We start from the raw sequence: 21,376 nt of genomic DNA, 5'->3' as shown, positions 1-21,376 counted from the left end.
GGAACGCTAAAACGGATTGCGGTAACAATACGCCTAATTGGAATAATCCCGGCGTAATCCAGATTAGCGTGAAGGCCCAAATTCACAAAAATGTCAGTGTCATGTCACACTTGGGAATAAATGTCATACAGTTAAATCTTGAAAATTGTTTAGCCTACAGTACACCCGGGAGGCTGATCTACCATCATACATCTGGGACACTTCCACTTGTGAGGTCCCTACTAAAATCAATCAGTGGAAACATCAAACTTTCTTCAACACATTGTTATAAAGGCCTTGATGGACCAGACATTGGGTGGACATAGAAGGAAATAAGACCTCAGGTGGAACTCAAACTTGCAGTCACGGCAAGGTGTATCGGCAACATGGTTAGCACACTAGTCGACCAAACCAAATACGATGAACTTTAGCGTCTGCGGCTGCAGGAACCCAGCAGACACATCTGATGCCTCACCAACTGTTGATCTCTTGATTCTTGACTGATTACAAAAGCAGGCCTGATTCTTTGCGCAATGCACAATTGTGTGGTGTGTGTGTGTGTGTGTGTGTGTGTGTGTGTGTGTGTGTGTGTGTGTGTGTGTGTGTGTGTGTGTGTGTGTGTGTGTGGAAGGGTGGTGTATCCCATTGAATGGATTATAGAGGAAAGGTCATAAACGTGTAATCTCAGGGCAGAATGTGAGACTAGTAGCGCAGCAAGCTCGCACTCTGCTCCCATGACAGACAGATTAGGCAACAGTGTGCGGTTCTCTGTCAGATTACCTTCACACGTCTTCGCTTGTTCCAGAGGTCTGACCCATTTACAGCACTCCCGACGCCAACGGCAGCATCACGGCAACGCTGCATCCAGAACATTCTCGAACGTTGAATGTTTCTGATTGAGGGAAATTAATTGAGTGACTTTGAAACTGTCACAAAAAAAGGGCACGGACACACGCATAAACACACAGAAATCGAAATGAAAACGAAATAGAGCAAGCAGTAAACAAAGGTAAAAATAAGTTTGTTGCATAACTTTAGTCGTTTTGAAACAATGCCAACATGACAAGAACATATACATGCATCTTCATATACGTCAATAATACAAAAAGAAGAAAAGCAAAAAGATTGACATAAAGAGATCTTTAAACAAAAATCTTGACAAATTTCTTTTCAGATTTTTTTTTAAAAATAATAACATTCTGATATCTGATGTTTTCTAAACAAACAATGAAATAACAATTGATATAGTACCGCTGTCAGTCAAACCCAGGGAAATAATGATGTTTTGATGTTTAGACCGTTTTTTTCAGAGCTGAGACACAGTCCAGTGTATTGACAACACTTTCCTACAGTATTCACTCGGGCGTATATTCCACACAAAACGTAAAAAAAAGAAAAGAACGAAAAATCCAGACGGAGCACCCGTCAGTCACAAACCATCTGCGGTCATAAATAGGGGAATGAACAGTTTCCAATTAAGAATATAAAGTCCATGTGCTCTACAACAAAACTACTTTTAAAACCACTAGTCTACCATAGTTATTTTTCTGATTGTAACACTGCAGTTCTTCAACATTCAAACTGTAATTCCCTCTCCGTCGGGGCTGCGACCCGTTCCCTCCTCTGGCTCCGGGGAGTTCCTCCGAATCCGAATCCGAACCGCCGACTGAGCGCGATGAAGACGTCCACGACGCCCTCGTGGGACCGCCGCGCCCGCGTGTTTGATCCTCCGTCTGAAAGTGTCGACGGAGGAGGAGGCGGAGAGCGCGAGGAGCCTGCCTAGTACTTGTTGTGCCACTCGCACTGTCCCACGCTCACCTCCTCGATGTCTAGGTTCTTGCGGGACTTGTAGATGAACTCCCCGATGGCCACGAACACTGAGAGCACAAGGCCGGCTGCGAGCACGATGAAGATGCCCCCGATGTTCTCCACGCCCAAGGCGCTCGCCTCCTTGCTGTCCTCCTCCGGACAGCCGTTCCCTCGCCACCACTTCTCCTTCATCATGTGCAGCTTCCCCTCCTCCTGCAGCTGGAGGATCGCTATGGTAACCTTGTCTCGGTAGGGAGACCCTAGACACGCACGCACGCACGCACGCACACGCACACACACACACACACACACACACACACACACACACACACACACACACACACACACACACACACAGAAGAACAGGAAGCGGAATTGACGGATCTTGAAGTGTAAAATAGGAAATGGGAGAAATGAGGCTCTGACTGACTGACTTTCTTTCTGAGTTTTGAAATGCAAAACAATGGTAAAGACGAATGTATTTTTACTCATCCACAAATTATTCTCCGGTTTGGACTTCCTGTTCACCAAGGTATCTGTTTTTTATCCTTATCTCTGTTTCATTTAGATATTTAATTATGTGTTACATACAGCATATTATAATGTATCTTTACATTTATGTCCTACTTTGTTTCGTGTTTTATGGCCACGTGAAACTCCCTGCGAAACACACTTTGTAACGCTTCAGAAATGTTCTCTACGAAAGTAAAGTTTACCAAAATGATGATAATAAACGCAGTCCTATCTCAACGTGAATCAGAACCGAACAGAGCTGCGGTCGTTTCGGAGTCCTCACCGATGGGGGTCCCGACTCCGTAGCCCTTGGAGTCGATGAGACCTCCGATCTGCGTGAGGTTGCAGTTCCTCTGGCTGATGTACTCGATGCTCGTGGACTCCATGAGGAGGGCATAGTCCGTGGTGAGCACGCGCTGGATCCCCTCGCGGTTGTTCTTTACCAGCGCCGTGTTCTTCCTGCTGCTCATGAACGCCCACATCTTCTCGTAGGTCGAGATCTTGGATTTCTGCAGAGGCGAGTGTTTTACCGGGTGTCAAAGGTTTGTAAATGCAGTCGATCACTGCATTCTTTGCTAACTTTGTACCCGTTGATTGGCTTGTCTTTCTGTGTTGTATAAAGTCTTGTATTATCAAATTTTATTCTTATGGTGTGACTTTTCATCTCATATAAAACAGGGTATCTGCAGGTTTCATCAAGTCAAATTTAAGAGTTTTTAAGACCTTTTTAATACCACCTTGAATGAAATTTAAGACCCAAAACACGCAATGGTGGGGGTTGGCAACAGACGCGAGCCAACTTCAGAAACGGACGTCTTCCAGCCAACTGTCCTTGAATTTGCACCTACCCATTGTCGCAGACTAGCTAGCAAGCACGCAGATAATCGTTTATACATGCAGCTAGCAAGAAAGAAGCCTCTCTACATGTCCTTCCTGAAAAGTCCCACGAGAAAAATAAAAATATATATAGTCCTGCCCCGACCAATTTAAGTCCTTGAGTTACAGTATGACCAACAAGACTTGAACAAATTCAAGTCTTTTTAAGGCCTTAAATTTAGAAACATGAATTTAAGACTTTTTAAGGATGCGCGGACACCCTGTAAAATCTAAACATTAAACGCTATGTTTAAGACTCTGTACAGTTCTTCAGTGTTAAGACCACCTCTTAAAAAAAGGCACTCCGACCGTGGTTGTTGTGAGGATATGAATTCATACGTTGATGCGGGGCTTATCGATAGCACACCGGTAACCCCGGGTTACCTTGAAGAAGGTCATGGTGGAGCCGTCCCGGACGGCACCGTACTCGATCTTGGTCTGCTTGGCCAGGTCGTCGGCCGAGTCGATGGGCGAGTCCATCCTCTCCACGGTGAGGAAGGCGGCCAGGTTGGCGGTGTAGGAGGAGATGATGATGAGGGTGAAGAACCACCAGATGCCCCCCACGATACGCGTGGACAGGGCCTTGGGCATGAGCTCCGAACCTGGCGTGTCCCGGGTGGGGTGCAGAGGTCAGGTTTGGGAGACGAGGGCTGAATCTTTTCTACACTAATAATCAGGGGTTTCTGTTCCTCTACCAAATCAACCCTGTTTTTGTTCGCTCGTACTCTGAGTGACCGATGGGCCTTACTCACCTGCCGGCCATCTTGGTTCTCAGTTGCTCTTTAATGCAAGCGATTTTTATTATTATAGTACGCAAGTCTGGGGGGGGCGGTACCTTGCTGCATCAGAGCGCCGACGCCGAACCACACGCTGTTGATGAGCGTGAAGTTGTTCTCCACCACGTCGGAGTCAGGGTTACAGGGGTGGGGGTTGTACCACTCATAGGGGGTGAACCTGCAGGTACAAACACACGTCCACGCACACACACACACACGCACACACGCACACGCACACGCACACACACACACACGCACACGCACACACACACACACACACACACACACACACACACACACACACACACACATACAGTTCCAGGATGTCAGTCAGAAAAAGAAAGTAAGATGTTCATCTGAGAGCCTTTTCAGGGGGACACGGGGGACTTTTACTTTGAAGAGCATAAGCTTTACTTATTGAAAGCCTTTAATTTATCAATTGAAATTTAAGGGAAATAATGTATAAAAAAAATAAATGTGATGCTTAAAACCACTTGCTAAACAAATGTTACAATATACAGTAAATGCTTCTGTCAATCAAACAAATTTATTTGTTTGATTGACAACTTTCACGACTAACTTGGAGAAAAGATAGTCCTGGACAGTAAACCGTAAACACCGCCTCCCCTCTTCCTCAACTACAGTCAGCTGAACGGTGTCGAGCCGGAGGGTTTCCTACTAAAGCAACATACCTGGCGATGACAAAGAGCACACAGCTGACCCCCAGACACGCCAGCAGCACATACATCCAAATGTCCGGGGACAGAGGGTTGAGGAAGGAGAACACCCCCGGGTTGGTGCCGTTGGGCTTATGGTAGAGGATGCTGATGCCCAGCGTCATGAAGGGCTTGGAGAAGTCGATCACCTTCTCCCGCACGTAGGTGATGGTCAGGGGGGCCACAGCCAGGTCCGCCACCTAGCATGGACGGAGGTACGTGGAGACATGGAGCCGGGGAAGGAAGGGGTGAGTGAATGTGGGAACAGCAACAGCTGATTATACACACTGATGTATACGTAGATAGTGTCTGGCTGGACTAGTGGAGGGCTCCTTTGGTCTAGAAGTCCAGAAGAGAGAGAGACACTTGCCACACAGTTAGCAGAGTTAGCGATAACACTAGCGTTAGCTTCGTCCTGTGCACCTTGTAGGCAGCACTACTTAAAAAGGCAGGCAAGCAAGCTTGCAATAGGTAAACATTGTAATTCATGTCGACACCAATGATGGCTCTTCTCTGGCTCTGTGTCTGTCAGGGGTAACGATGAGCGTGTCCCTAACCGTTGGCTGGCTCTATATAGTTTAGAGTAGGGCCTAGGTTTTGAAGATAACTGGCCCTTCCTGTTGGGCCGCGCTGTTGGAAACCCAAACCCTAACCAAGCCCCTCCCACACCAAGCCCCTCCCACACCAAGCCCCTCCCACACCAAGCCCCTCCCACACCAAGCCCCTCCCATACCAAGCCCCACCCACACAAGTCCCTCCCACACCAAGCCCCTCCCACACCAAGCCCCTCCCACACCAAGCCCCTCCCAGACCAAGCCCCTCCCAGACCAAGCCCCTCCCATACCAAGCCCCTCCCACACCAAGCCCCTCCCATACCCAGCCCCTCCCACACAAGCCCCTCCCACACAAGTCCCTCCCACACCAGCCCCTCCCACACCAAGCCCCTCCCACACCAAGCCCCGCCCACACCAAGCCCAACCACATGAAGCCCCTCCCACACCCAGCCCCTCCCACTTCAAGCTCCCCCAGGTTAGGTTTCCTGTTCACCAGTCATTCTATTCCTCAGTTCCTAGGGAAGCATTTTGCGGACCCCCGCGGTGCCCTCCCCCCGCCGGGAGGCTCCTGGTACTCACGTGGTCGATGAGCTCGCGCACCATGCCGTTCCACTCGCCCTTGTCATTCTGAGCGCCGTACTTCCCGTCCGTCACCAGCTTGACCTCGTAGGCGAAGCCCAGGATGTTGGACAGCTCCTTGAGCAGGTCCAGGCAGTAGCCCTCGAAGCGGTCGTTCCCGTACAGCGGCTTGTCCGACTTCTTGTGCATCACGTACGGGTTCTCCTGCACCGCCACACAACAACATCGGGCTTCGGTGAAAACTAAAGTCAACGACGGATTTTACGTCGTCTACCGTTGGGTTTAAAGATGACATGTTATACCACCAGGTGGGATTGTGATTAGCCGTTACGAGTCCTTCTGAAACCTTCTTCTGACACCAAGAATTGGCGTGTCCACTGTTGGGCAAAATAACCTGCTGAGTACATCACATGTACATTACAAATATAGCTAACTCCTACCCTAGCCTGATGAGCACATCACATGGCAGGCACATTACAATATAGTCAACTCTTGCTCTAACCCAACGAACACATAACACAAACATGATAATATAGTCAGGTCAAGGCCGGAGCCGAAGGCCCCATTTCCCAACCAGGCAAATGGTAGACACTCAGACAATGCACCAGTCATCCTCAAGAACGGGAGAGACACATTAATTTATCACACAGGAGACACTTCGAGGAGCTCTCCCCCGTTAGGAGGAACACAAGAGATACACATGCATATACCAGGGCCTGGGAGCCAAGGTCAAGCAAAAACACACAGAACCACACACACCTCAAACGCACACACCTCATCGAGAGGAGGATACAGCATAAGACTGTATCACACAGGGACTCTTGATCTTCTTCTGAAGCAGACCTTCCACGGAGGCGAAGCTCTGGACGAACCATCAGCGCTGATTAGGGACTTAGACATATTCGATCTCTCACGCTTTATGACTCTGTATAACCGTTGCCACTTTACTTAATAAATCCAAGGTCCTCGTGCCGACAGACTTTATTACCTCTCCGTCTCATTTCATCTGGTCCAGTAACTAGACAGACCGTTTTTCCCCTCACCACCTAGATGTGTGCTGGGTAGATCAGTCTACCGGCCTACCCAATGGACTGGAGCAAACGTTGCTCATCTATCCGTCAGACATCTAGGTGGACACGCCACCACACCTGGTTGTATAATATGGCACCTTTAAATGTAAAAAAAACACAATTTTCTTTATATGGTTTTTGGAGTGAGTGAACAAATTAGGGCAAACCTTGTCCTATAGTAGGTGTTATCAGCCGATATTGTTTTTATGTATGACATTCATAGTATGAATTGATATGCTCATGTGAACCAGTTTTGGATCATAGTATCATTTTAGATTAAGAAAGATTGACACATTGAATGCACCATTAAAGATTCAAACGTTCATTTTCAGACTGTAGTGTTATGTGCATATAGACAACTGTGTTGATGTGTTAAACAGGTGTAATTCCTCTTAACGTGAGTATCTTGGGTCGTCCTACCAGAATGGTGGTGACTATCAGGGTCCGGTTGGCCATGGAGTCCGTCACGTTGGTGGAAGAGTCTTTGTTGCTGTCCGTCAAATTAAGACCCGTTCCAGAGTTCCACACTCCGATCTGCCCAAAAAAAAAAAAAAAAGCAACTATTTTTATTACGATAGTCTTGTTGTCAAGCTGTCTTGACTCCCCGGCACAAAGGTTCTGGGTTTGATCCCCCACGTCAGTCTACCTGCAGGCATCCTCGGGCAAGATGCCTCCTAACCCCCACCTGCTCCTTACTGTCATGTATCTACACTGTTTCACTGGAGGTGGCTTTTCGGATAAAAGCGTCTGCTGACATCAACTCAATGACTGAGTATGTATGAGAACTGTTACAAATCAGACACACACAAGACTCAGGAGAGAGCAGGAGAAGAGGGGGGGGGGGGGGGGGGGGAGGATCCGTGACACAACGACTCAAACACGCATCAGAACAACAAGCTGGGTTCACAAGCGTAAACACAACAGCAGACTGGTTCTGATGTAGCAGACACTCGATGGTTCTGGCTTGCTGGGAAACAGGGGGTACAGGAAGGATTACTCAATAAGAACACAATCAGAGGGGTTTCCAATCATCCCAGTACAAACCTTTTTCCACACTTTATTCAGGTGGCTGTTGCCCGCAATTGTCTTGCAGGAATAACGGAAAGAGAAGCAATTTAATTCACCTGAAACCATGCAGTTCTTAAAGAGAACAATATGAACAACATTTCTACAGTAAATATGCTTTTCATCTCAGATTTTCATCTCCATTGTAAATTTCAAGATTATTTAATGATTATGATCACATTTAAACTTGAATACGTTCTGGACCGCTATTAAAGAACAGTCTTGGTGATCAAACCGTCTCTCATGGCACACTTTGAACGTGATCGTTCTTTGCAATTACTACAACGAACAACCAGGTCAATAAAATACTTACTAATCTGGGAGCTGGCAGAGACTATACATAAAACAGTTATTTCCATTTTACGTAAAAAATAAAATTTATTCGCAAGATTGAATTTTTACGCTTCTGGGCTGTCGAAATAAGTTCAACCAATCACAATCAGGTATCTTTGTCACTTTGCTACACTATTTTACACTTTGATCAAAAAGTGAAACTCCATCCTCATAGAATCCTCTTAACACAGAGCATATGTCGGTGGAAGGACGGAGCTTGAGTTCATCTTCACAAGCGGTTGAGGTGGTTTGATCACAACGACCGGTACAGCCGTTTCATGTTTTTAACAGTCTTTAATACGCCTGGGGGAAGAGAAGCGGGCGACTCACCTTCTCCATGCCGTCCTCCTTCAGGCTGATGACGTCCAGATCAAACTCCTTGCGGAGGCCGTCCGTCTTGTTGATCATTATCTGTCCCGTCAGGCCGTTCCACTGCACCTGGTGAGGGAAGAGCAACTTCTTCATCAGCTATAACCTATCAACATTTATCCTCTATATCATTATCGTTCTTTGTCATCTGGAATATCATTATTTATCACCTGTATTACGTAACAAACTAATTTGAGGTTTATTGAGATTATATACCAAATGCAAAAATACCCACTTCTGATACGCTGGAAAATATAAAATTCTTCATAAAGTTTGACGGTACATTTGTCATATCTGTTCTCTGTGGGTATCGTAATGGCAGGGAAAATAAGTTACCTTTGTAGCACTACTTTCAGGGTTTTGTTCCAATACATCTTGAAAAATGATTAGTTCTGTAACAAGAATATGTCTTGTACAAAAAAAGAGTATGTTGATTAATTTGATACACTTGTTTTTCTGTTCTTTTTTTCATAGCCCTGCTATGATGATGTGGTATGTGCTTGTTTAGACAATCGTTGTTTAAACTTTTCCACTGAAATGTACTGACGTGTTTGCTTAACTTTGACACCCTTGATATCATATCACACTTTATCAACTATCATATTGTTCTTCAGCATATCGATAAAGTATGAGATGATACAGATGCTATATATCATCTTATTCTTTATAAACTATGACAAGAAAAAACGACATGAATGTCCCAAATAAACACTCGGTATAATGAGTAAAAACTGAACAAATGAACATGGTATGATTAACGGATGGGCTGAAAATACTTGATACAATTTTAATTGCATTCTAATTAGTTTCATTTGCAGAGGGGGAATTGTACTAAATTAGCATTCTGTTAAGATTACAGCGCTTGGTTCTCCCCTAATTATTCCTAAAATGTTGATATCAGAATGCTGCACAAAGGGCAGAGACGTGCTGGATGTCTGAGTTTAATCTGGAAGAGATTAAAGAATATTGAGTAAAGCAATGGGGGGGGAGAGTGGAGCCAGGGGGCGTGGCCTAGTTTTGCTTGCAGAGCAGTGATTGGACGACAGAGAGATCAAAGGTACTGCAGTGAGCAGATGATGAAGTACATTCTGTCAAACATCCAATCAGCCAGCTTCTCGGTTACTCATCCCAGAAGTTGCCGGAAATAATCTGTTCCAAACCATCTGATTGGACAGATGTTTTAATCAGTGCTCGGACCTCCCGGTTTGCAAATATCTTAAAATATGATTAGGATCACACACAAAGATGCAAACGCACACAGACACACAGACACACGCACGCACGCACACACACACACACACACACACACACACACACACACACACACACACACACACACACACACACACACACACACACACACACACACACACACACACACACACACGCGCATAAATATCGACACACACACATTCATGACAATATAAACACTCCCAAACACATACACACACAAATACATACACACGACGAAATGTGGACATTCACAAACAAATAAACACATATATCTTTACACACAAACACATCCACAGATCTACACGCAGACATGTTGATCTATACTTTCACCAACGCGGACCTGGATCAATTGTAGGTAAAATCCCATCCAGTAGATACAGGGGAGACTTTCAGAATTAAATAACTCAAAAAGGGTGCAATCTAAAGTCAGTGTTAATACGAAGATTCTTGGAAACAGAAATATTGAAATGACTAACGCTGCGCATTGACTACGGAGTAGCCAGGTTATCGTGTCTACGGGGTAGGTGGAGTTAGACGTTGGGACTCTGGTGTTGCAGCATCAGACGCCATCCGTATCAGCGAGGGCGTAACGAAGTGCGCCGTCATTAGAACTCTTCTCCTGAGTTCTTCTGATGAAGCCGCGCTGGGAGCTCTTAGGCCGTGGATGACGCTGCTGGCGTGCAGGAGGGGAGACTGAAGAGGTCTCATCGCACACAAACAATGTCACCGCAAACATCTGCTCCCACCACCGCACCAGACAGACACACACTCCCTCGTCTCTCATTAAGTTCCTGTGTGTGAAGCCGTACAAATCAAGTCTGTCACTCTCTCTCTCTTTCTCTCCCTCTCTCTCTCGCCCACTCTCTCCCTCTCTCTCTCTCTCTCTCTTTATCTCCTGATTGTTGAGAGAAGAGAATGAACTGATCAGACTGATGCTAAGCCCTTTGACCCCTGCCCGCGCCTTTGAACGGATCTCAGCTGTAAGTGTAGTGAGCCAGGTTTGATTCTGACCTGTGTGGTCCTCTGCTTCGCTCGCTCTCTATGAACCAATCCCGTCTACCTTCATTGTCCTGTCTATGAAGGCCCACGACGACAACAAAATGAAGACTATTCAAGCATACCATTGTTTGTTAATAACAAGAGGGTTCAATTGAAGATCGAGTGAAGATCTGCAGAGAGATTTGATGAGCTGTTTCTGAACAGAATCATTCGTTTTGATTATGTATTTTTTAGTACATGGCCTCTACCAGGACCTCACTGCTACAAAGGATCTTGCTTTTTGAATATATTTGTAATTAATGAGTGAATAGATAAGAAGAGAATAAAACAGGAGCAGGGTCCATCATTTTCAATTGAAAACAGGTTTTTGGAAAGTAGGCCAGTGTCATTGAGGGGACATGGTGCGGTAGCTTTCATAGGTTACTCTATTGCTACAAATTTTACCACCAGATGTGATACAACCCATTTAAAAAAAACAACCCAATAGTTACATCCGACGTGGGGATGTCCACCCAGATCTATGCTTTAAAGATCATAGGTACCAGCGGACCCAGTGGTATGTATTGATCTACCCATCATTTATCTGGGTGGGCCACCACCACTTGTGATTTCACAAATATATAGCTTTTGAAATGGCTCGCAATTGCTATTCAACATCACATCTGGCGGTGATCATGCTGCAGGTTTGCGTCCACAGTGTATTAATGTTGTGGGGAAAATATAGAGAAAATGGAAGTGGATAACTTTCACAATTACTCTTTTCGTCAAAGATGCACGATCAGATAAAAAATGTGTCACTTCAATTGTAGTGAGATAAACCCTACATTGAACGGCAGGTACTGTCACCCTGCAGAACACGCCCACTTCATTCCGTGGCCAACGTGGTCCTCGTCCATTAGACGCTAAATAATAGTGTTAGCCCCCTCCCATTTGCCCCCAATAGCCTTGGACCATTTACTTTTTAAACATATACCGTTTTGTTTTACCGCACTATTCAGAATTATTTTGCACTATTTAGAATGAGTTTTTTTGTAAATAAATTGTATCCTTTTGTACTTACTGCACCGTGGGTCAGAGACAAACGCGATTTAGATTGCTCTATTTGTCTTGCACACATCTGGTAATGGGCAATACCGCTGACTTTGTCTGTGACTTTGACTTAGCATAAATACCAGCATTAGCATAAAGTACAGCGTAGCTCATCAGACCGTCGCCTCTCCCGGCACGCGTCAGACGCCACTATTGGCCGGTCTCCCGCTGCGAGCGCCCTCACCTCCTTCAGCAGGTTGATGAAGCGCGATCCGAAGCGCCAGGGCTTGTGACGGTGGCACTGCAGCGAGCTGACGGTGAGCTGGGACGCCCGCTGGGACGCGGCCGCCACCATGTACACCGCGTCGTACATCAGAGCCGCCTCCGTCTGGGAGACAGCCACACACACAGGAACATGAAGTACACACACACACACACACACACACACACACACACACACACACACACACACACACACACACACACACACACACACACAGAAACATGAAGTACACACACACACATGAAATACACACACACACACAGAAACATGAAGTACACACACACACACACAGAAACATGAAGTACACACACAGAAACATGAAGTACACACACACACACACACACACACACACACACACACACACACACACAAACATATACATGAAATACACACACACACAGAAACATGAAGTACACACACACACACACACACACACACACACACACAGAAACATGAAGTACACACACACACACACACACACACACACAGAAACATGAAATACACACACAGAAACATGAAGTACACACACACACACACACACACACACACACACACACACACACACACACACACACACACACACAGAAACATGAAGTACACACAGAAACACACACACACACACACACACACACAGAAACATGAAATACACACACACACACACACACATAAACTTGAAATACACACACACACACACACACACACATAAACATGAAATACACACACACACATATATATACATGAAATACACACACACAGAAACATGAAATACACACACACATAAACATGAAATACACACACACACATATACATGAAATACACACACACACACATATATATATACATGAAATACACACAAAGACACACACATATATACATGAAATACACACACACACATACATACATGAAATACACACATATATACATGAAATACACACACACACACACACATACTCACATACACACACACACATATATACTTGAAATACACAAAGACACACACGCATCAACGCACACACAGGAACGCAGGCAGACACACACAAATACACAAACACAAACATACTCACATACACACACACATATATACTTGAAATACACAAAGACACACACGCATCAACGCACACACAGGCATGTACACACACACACAGGCACATACACGAACGTAAGCGCGCACACACACACAAAGATACACATACAAAATACATAAACACATACATAAACATATACACACGCACAAAAATATACACATCGACACACACACACACACACTCACTCATACACAGACCAACTTTATAGTTCAATAAGTAATTAATAAAGTGTTGCTAAGTACAATGAAAGCATTCAATCACAATACGAGTCGTTACATTTGCTGTTAACCAAAAAAACGGTATGCATCAATCAACAAAGCAGAACGCCAACACTGCTATCAATCTGGTGCACTCCATCTTGAACGTACTGACCCAACCCCTGAACACTCCCCAAATCAAAGTGTAGATGGGGATCTGTCCCACGTCCCACGCGTGACCTGAACGCACCATCAGGGCCCTCTCACCGTCATCATGCCCTCCATCATGCCGCTCTCCACCTTGGCGGGGGCCTGCAGCCGCTCCATGGCCCAGCGCTCCACCACCGACCCCACCGCCGGGCTGTCGATGTTCAGCAGCCGGAAGCCCGTCATGTTGACGCCGCTGTAGCGGTACGGCTCCAGGTCCAGGGAGAACAGGTCCTGGAGGGGTCCGGCGGCGACACGCAGAAAACACAAATCAAACCCCCCCCCCGGAAGAATAACAAAATAACCGAGGAGCAGAGTTGGCGTCAGTGTGATCTGGGATCCAGCAGTCTTACTAGGCTATAGCCGAACTGCTATAGCCTAGTAAGTGTTAGCATCAGTAGCACAGGTGCTGATGCTAACAATGCTAGCATTAGAAGCTCAGCTGTATTAGCGAAAGTAACCCAGCAGCACAGAACTGTGAGCATTAGTCAGACAGCTGCATTACCATTAGCAGTACTGCATCGCCATAATCACTATCATCATTTAGCTTCTGCACTTTGCATTAGTCCCACAGCCGAAGCCGTAGCATTAAGAGAACAACTGCATCGGTGGTACTGTAGCATCGGTTACACTGGGGAGTTATCAACATGTTAGCATCAGCAGCACAGTGATCTCCGAATCCTTAACACAGCAATGTTAGCAACAGCTGCGCATCCGTGTCTGCCTCAACCTCACACATGGCTTCCTCTTCTTATCTACTCTCATCTTTCAGTCTATGGCTTTAACACACCACAAGGGTAAAAGGACACTTGATTACAGCTGTGTGACAATATATTAAGACCTAAGGAATTTGGGACATGCAGAATATATCCAACAATCAGATTACGAAACAAACCACAGATGTCTGAGTTCAGACCTCCGTGCAATCTACACACAGTACAGCGCACAGTTCAGCACAGCCAGAGACTCTGCGAGCCAGGATTAAAACCCAGGGCTTTAATTAAACGGATGGAACAGAGTGTAGGACCACAGACCGACCACAGTATATACCAATCCCATTTTTTAAAGGGGAAAAAAAACAGATGTTTAATGCTGTTGCACAATTGACAAGGGGAAGTTGAGGGTTTGGTAGGGAAGTGGTGGCGTTGCTTTAATCTGGGAACCAGACAAATCTGCAAGCTCATGTTTTGTTTTGCTCTGGAATATGCATCTGGCCACCCCGTCCGTTCTAACTGATTCCTAGCAGACTAGACTTGGCCCGGGTCCCGGCCAATCAAAAACGTTGAACGAATATAGGGCAGGTTTAATACGATGACTGTACAAAGGAACGCCCAATGGGAGCGCCGTTGAGGGCGTTTCATTCAACAGCCAAGATGGCTGCCGTCAACGTGTCAGCCGTTTCGTTGCTCTGATTGGTTGGAGGTCGATCTAATTGCGTCCAGCGACATTTTGGTCAGTGCCCGTTGATAACGACCCTTGGGAACAGAGAGGTTGTGTTGGGCTAGGTGTTTCTTACCAAAGTGGTGAAAAAGAAGTGGTAGTATTCTGTCATCATACCCATGGACAGGATCTAGAGGAGGAAAGACAGGAAGTCATATTTACAGAGAACAGAACCAATCGAATAATAATTCAACTTCTCCACCACCCCCTCCCACCCCGTCCCAGCCCCGTCCATCCATACACACCGATTACCACCGTCCAGGGGAGACTTTCTCAATGCAGAATACTTGTTTTCGATTGGTTGGCTGCACACTGCCGACGTGGTTAGCATTAACGAGTTAGCGCACTGTGCATTTTAGTGTCTCAATTTGCTCATGTTGTGTTCATGTGGGGTTTTCCAATTAATCCCGCTTCTGCCCTGGAAACTGGCTCGGCTTGGATTTGGGAAATTGGACATTGGATTTCAGAAGGGATAGAATTTGACTAATCTCGTGCATAGTGGATATTACTCAGAAAGCAATGCAAAATAAAATAGCAAAAACTGGGCATATGTTCCACTGAAGTGGAAAATACAATTTTGGAAGGGGAGATTGAAGACGGCACGAGACTATGAAACGTCAGGATACACAACCATAAGACAGACAATAGTTGGCAGGGTATTTCAACCGGGAAGGAGGTTTTGATCGCTGTTTTGGCTTACTCCTATTCCAAGTCAATATCTTCGTACTATTGTGTAGCCAACAGATAAATATATCTCAAATCAAGGAAGCAATAACTTGAATCTTAAAGAAATCTTAAAGAAAGGCAATGGATGCGCCTAAGATAAGATAAAATAAAATAAGACTTTAATAATCCCTGAGGATCATTTCTGGTGTGGCACTGCAGCCTTAAAAAGGAAAACATACAGAGAATGTAAGATTTTATTAATTCAAATGTGATATCAACAAGACATGGAAATGTCTCAAATTAAGGAAGCAATTGTCTCATCAAGGAAGCAATTGTCTCATCAAGGAAGCAATTGTGTCGATGGCACACCATCGCCGACCGACCAGTGCATCATGGGAGTTGTAGTCTCACCTGTTTGAGGACATCGGCAGAGGTTTGGTAGGAGCAGTCGAAGATGACGTAGAACTCCTTCCCCTTCTTCATCTCCTTGAGCAGTGGCCGGGCGTCCTTACTGCCCTGGGGGAGTTGACGGATCTTAATCTTGATGCTGTATCTCGACGGAGCTTTGATCAACTCTTGCAACCGAATCAGACCTGGAATCACAGATAGACACACGCAACCCCCCAGTGTCAGGATGTAGGCTCAATACACACACAATTAATTACCCATAAAGGGACTAGGCCTAAAAAAAAGGAAAGTTTGGTTCCTGTTGGTTGTCAGTTGAGGTCATGGGTATGTAGGGAATTTATTTTATTTTTTTATTTTATTTTTTTCAGCGGCAGCGAATAAAAACGAGAGAATGCGCTCATCCTTGTACAGAATGAAGAGGTGCTGTACAAAAACGTAATTATAGTTTGCATCAAAACTTTTTCTTTTTCTTTTTTTTTTCTTCCAAGATCATAAAATAACTTGGGTCGCACATAAATTAACAGGGTCGGTCGGAAACCGGAACCGAACAAAAATTTTTTTTAGGCCCTAGTGGGGACTTAATCATTCATCAATCAATCATCTGTCATGGAAAGACAGTTTCTAGTTGTTTTAAATTAATGAGTTTGACGATTGTTTCTTTACTCCGGTCATATGACCGATTAAATATCTTATAAAGTTGCTTTTTGTATTTTTGTTTCTTGTATTTTCATTCCTTATAAACATTATCACAAACGTCCTTGTCTTACCTTCATATTATATCATCATTATCATCCTCATCATCCTCATCATCATCATCATCATAATTATCACCACCACCACCATCTTCCCGTCACCTCCATCCCCACCACCACCACCCCCACCACCACCACCACCACCACCACCACCCCCACCACCACCACCATCACCACCACCCCCACCACCACCGCCCGTCCCCAGCGCCTCACCAGTGGCGTCCTCGTACACCACGGTGACGGCCTTCCACTTGTAGTACTGGACGATGTCGAGGACCGCGCGGCTGATGGAGGTGTACTCTGGGAACAGGTTGATGAAGAAGCTGTCTCTGTTGTCCACCGACGGGTGCTTCCAGCGCGTCTGGATGTGGGGCACCTCCAGGGCGTTGCAGATGGACTGCACCGCGCTGACCGAGGAGCTGTGTGAGGGGCCGAACACGGCCCCCACGCCCAGGGCCAGCTGGTCACAGGCTAGGGTCCAAGACAGGGTGAGGTGGGTCTGTTATTTGGATCAGGGTTGTGAACGGTTACAAAAAATTGCAAACGGTTACACAACCCCTTTTTTTTTCGTGTACACGGTTAACCGTTTTTTTTATTAATTAATGCATTTTTTCTTTCTTTTTTTTAAGTGGACCGCAGTCGCGCTCACTCGGTTTAACTTCGTTCAATAGGGGGATTATTTGTTTATCCACACGGCGGATGCGCGAGCAGAATGATCGCAAAAATAAAATTTGTTTGACCGGTTGCCATGGTTATCTCTGTGTGGTTAATTTGCAGTTGCGGTGTTAATTAGGTTGTTGTCAGTTTACTGTTTCATTAAACATGTAAACTTTATGTTTGGACCGTCCCTATTCCCATTGAAACAATGGCGCGGTCATTTCAATTTTTTTTTTACGGTTTTTGTTTACTGATTTTTCCTAAACGGTTTTGATTTACTAACCGGTTACACGTGTACACACGTTCACACCCCTAATTTGGATGATGTTATTTTTCACACACCGATTTTGGATTTCTATCCATATTTGTACTCTCTTACTGATACACACTGACCAGAAATATTGGGTTCTTTTTTTGTTTTCGTTTTTTTACTACCGTCCTGTGTTATCAGCTGGGACACAGAAGCAACATTTTGAGGCAAAAGCGACCTCCAGAACATCAGGGGCTCCAGTGTGGGACCAGGAACCACCTTGGGGTGGCCTGATATGTGGTAATCAAGTGTCCTTTTACCATATGGGTTCATGGGAGATTACTGACTAGGCAATAGATATTTCAAAGCAGCTTTCTAATCCTTTGAGACACAAACTGGAACGGCTATACAAATACAATTTGACAGGTTTGAAGAGTGTCGTAAAGGCCCAGTATTTATTAAAACTAGGGCTTGGCAAGTTAACACGCTAATTACGCGTTAATGCAATTTAATTTTAATGCGATTAATACAAATTGACGCATGAACGCACAATCTCTTTTTTATTTTATTTTATTTTTTATTTTACTTTGATTTTGAAAGGTCACCCCAGAATGTCAATATTCAAAGTGTTTTTAGTACCACTTACTTTGCATCCAATTACATTTGCAGTAAGTGACAGCCTGTTTACAATTCCCAAATCTGTGGCGCTACTCATTTGAATTTAGCTACACTTGTAGTAACTGTTGGTTTACAATTATACTAATTAACTGCCTGTTTACAATTCTAAAATCTGTGGTGTTCCATAAGTTTCATATTCAACCCACACTGAGTGAGTCAATAGAACTCCCTCAAGATCACCTGCTCTAGTTTTTGCTTATTAAGTACATTTGGTATGAAGATAATGTGTCATCCCATTTGATAATCTCAATTAACTTAAATTGGAGTGGATTTAAAATATCATTTTAAAAGTGAGATTAATCGGGAGTTAACTCACCAATACTAAACGATTAATCGCGATTAAGACTTTTAATCGTTGCCCAGCCCTTATTAAAACAGTTACAAAAGTGCTTGAATGTCTTATGATTTCTGGCACACCAGCTGACCGAACTGCAAGGTTATTCTTCTACACATTTAAACCCCAATACCAGCGAACCTTCATCGCTATGGTTACTCTGAGTCCTCCAATGAGAAACCATTCTTCAAATAACAGCGCTATTATTATCGCCAGCGCTTTGTCTATCAGGCACAGAGATTCAACAAACGCGAAATCAAATGAAACAAAACCAATGTTGAAATGTGTGGGTGAGGGCTGCTTGATTTGAAATAACAAGAGTACAAGAAGATATGGTTCGAAGAAGTTTTCTCTCAGTCCAAAACCACATCTCCTTGTACCCTTGTCAATTAAAATCAGGGAGACATCCCAAGCCCACCAGTAAAGATTGAAGGTCTCCTGTTTGACCAGGGTGAAAAAGGGCCCTTCAAGGAAGTATTGTCGTACCTCTTCGGGAGGCCTCGAAGCTGTCGAAGAGGTTTATTCTCTGGATGTCGTAGGTCAGCGTGGTGTTGGGCATCAGCGTGCGGTTCCTGTTGATGCTGGTCACCGCAAACTTGAAGGCCAACTCCTCGACACTGATGGGATCATTCTCCAGGGTCTCAAAGATGCCCCCTGCAGAGTGGAGGAGAGAGAGAGAGAGAGAGAGAGAGAGAGAGAGAGAGAGAGAGAGAGAGAGAGAGAGAGACATAGAGACAGAGAGAGAGAGAACACAAGTTGGACACGTTGCCTTTTCTTTATGCAACATTTGGATTACACACCATTTGCAACAGCACCACCCAAGAAGGCTTTACCAGAAACAACCATATTCAATGGCAATATAAGAAGCAACACAACAATAATATTTTTCTGTAGCTCATCGATATTTGCGAATTATCTCTTTAAAATAATTCACACATTCACAAATAAGATTTTTAAGATTTTTCCAGGGACCAAAATTAGAATTTCCAGGCTTTTAGGGGGTCTCAAGTGTCCATCAAGGGGTCGCAACCCGTCCCTTATTTTTCCCCCAGCGTTAGGTCGTTTGGCAGTGACTTTCATCCAAAGGGCCTTCGTGCCTGTGAGACTGAAAACAGTCAAATTTTTTTCCTGCAATACGATAAAACATTTTATATATTCAAAACAAAATAATTGTGAATTTCTAACAATAAAAATGGTTTATTTACATATTATTATAATGTCTTGATTTAATCTTGAGGTGAAGCAATACACCAGATAACCATGAAATTATATATTGACAAAAATTCTTCAGAAGCGCAACCAGACAAACCAATGTCTCTCTTTCTCCCTCCTCACCATCGCCTCCTCCTCTCTCCCTCATACCTCCCTCTCTCTCGCCAAGGTTTCCGTTGAGCCTTGTAACCCAGACAGTCGTGATGCTGCGTAATGTGGTCCAACGTTTAAAGTCTGCACTGGAATGTGGACTGAAAGGAAAGCCAGACTTTCAGCAGAGCTGAGGTTTCTGTCCGCGTGTCAGGGCCCCAGACTAACTTTATGCATTGTTTTTTACACTCATGTTTTTAGGTGCACCAGAACAAAATTTAGGGGTACAGGAATCGTTCGTGATAACATTGTAATCAACAGGGATTTGGTTACTTATCGAATGCGGAAGCAACCTACCACATAATAATACGCAATACAGAGAATTATCATCCTGTCGTTAATAATAATAACATTTTCACTTTTAGTCAATCACATACTCCCAAGTCAGAGGTCTTATCAATCATTTCTGCAGTTGGTTGCTTGTGATACAGTCCCCTGTTAGCCTTCAGAACAATACAGTGGTGACCTGGCGTACCAAGGATTGTTTTAAAATGAAACATAATGATATGAAACCCCAAAAAAAAGAACAGGATAAGACATGTGGTAGATTCCTGACTGCTAGGAGTTTGCATTTGTGTCTTTGACTGAATGTGCTGGTATGTGTGTGTGTGTGTGTGTGTGTGTGTGTGTGTGTGTGTGTGTGTGTGTGTGTGTGTGTGTGTGTGTGTGTGTGTGTGTGTGTGCGTGCGTGTGTTTGCGTGTGTGTGTGCGTGCGTGCGCGTGTGTGTGTATGTGTGTGTTCTTGTCAGTCGACTGTGTGAGGTTTCTGTGACCTTGTGTGTGTGTGTGTGTGTGTGTGTGTGTGTGTGTGTGTGTGTGTGTGTGTGTGTGTGTGTGTGTGTGTGTGTGTGTTTGTGTGTGTGTGTGTGTGTGTCTGTGTGTGTATTTTGTGAGTGTGTGTGTATGTTTGTGTGACCTTGCGTGTGTGTATGCGTGTGTGTGTGTGTGTGTGTGTGTGTGTGTGTGTGTGTGTGTGTGTGTGTGTGTGTGTGTGTGTGTGTGTGTGTGTGTGTGTGTGTGTGTGTGTGAAGGTTGCAAGTTTGTTACACACCCACACACACATGTTCCGGTTGTGTGTCAGAACCATGATTTCTGTGTTGGTGGGCGTCTGGCCAACTGCCCAGATGTGGTGGACAGACACCCTGCTAAATCAAGCA

At 44.8% G+C, this 21,376-nt stretch overlaps 1 protein-coding gene across 2 annotated transcripts in view; it reads right to left on the bottom strand.

Moving 5' to 3' along the window:
- Positions 1–995: 995 nt before the first annotated feature.
- LOC132474771 (glutamate receptor ionotropic, kainate 1) overlaps positions 996–21,376 on the bottom strand; it is a 28,771-nt gene continuing 8,390 nt past the window's right edge. The window contains exons 2-16 of one of the 2 annotated variants that reach the window (XM_060075640.1): positions 19,344–19,511; positions 17,152–17,409; positions 16,190–16,371; positions 15,189–15,242; positions 13,733–13,906; positions 12,145–12,288; positions 8,601–8,708; positions 7,917–7,958; positions 7,293–7,406; positions 5,803–6,006; positions 4,646–4,869; positions 4,013–4,131; positions 3,562–3,779; positions 2,585–2,810; positions 996–2,048 (exon numbers count right to left, since the gene is read on the bottom strand). In XM_060075640.1, coding sequence (XP_059931623.1) covers positions 1,759–2,048; positions 2,585–2,810; positions 3,562–3,779; positions 4,013–4,131; positions 4,646–4,869; positions 5,803–6,006; positions 7,293–7,406; positions 7,917–7,958; positions 8,601–8,708; positions 12,145–12,288; positions 13,733–13,906; positions 15,189–15,242; positions 16,190–16,371; positions 17,152–17,409; positions 19,344–19,511 — 2,525 coding nt within the window. In that variant the 3' untranslated portion in view covers positions 996–1,758. The remainder of the gene's footprint in view (positions 2,049–2,584; positions 2,811–3,561; positions 3,780–4,012; positions 4,132–4,645; positions 4,870–5,802; positions 6,007–7,292; positions 7,407–7,916; positions 7,959–8,600; positions 8,709–12,144; positions 12,289–13,732; positions 13,907–15,188; positions 15,243–16,189; positions 16,372–17,151; positions 17,410–19,343; positions 19,512–21,376) is intronic. The other variant, XM_060075641.1, reaches the window with a different exon arrangement.

The sequence above is a fragment of the Gadus macrocephalus genome, chromosome 16, assembly GCF_031168955.1.
Source record: "Gadus macrocephalus chromosome 16, ASM3116895v1".
In the NCBI taxonomy this organism is placed as follows: Eukaryota; Metazoa; Chordata; class Actinopteri; order Gadiformes; family Gadidae; genus Gadus; species Gadus macrocephalus.
Note: the sequence above shows the minus strand (reverse complement) of the source record. Positions and strands in the feature narration are given on the sequence as shown.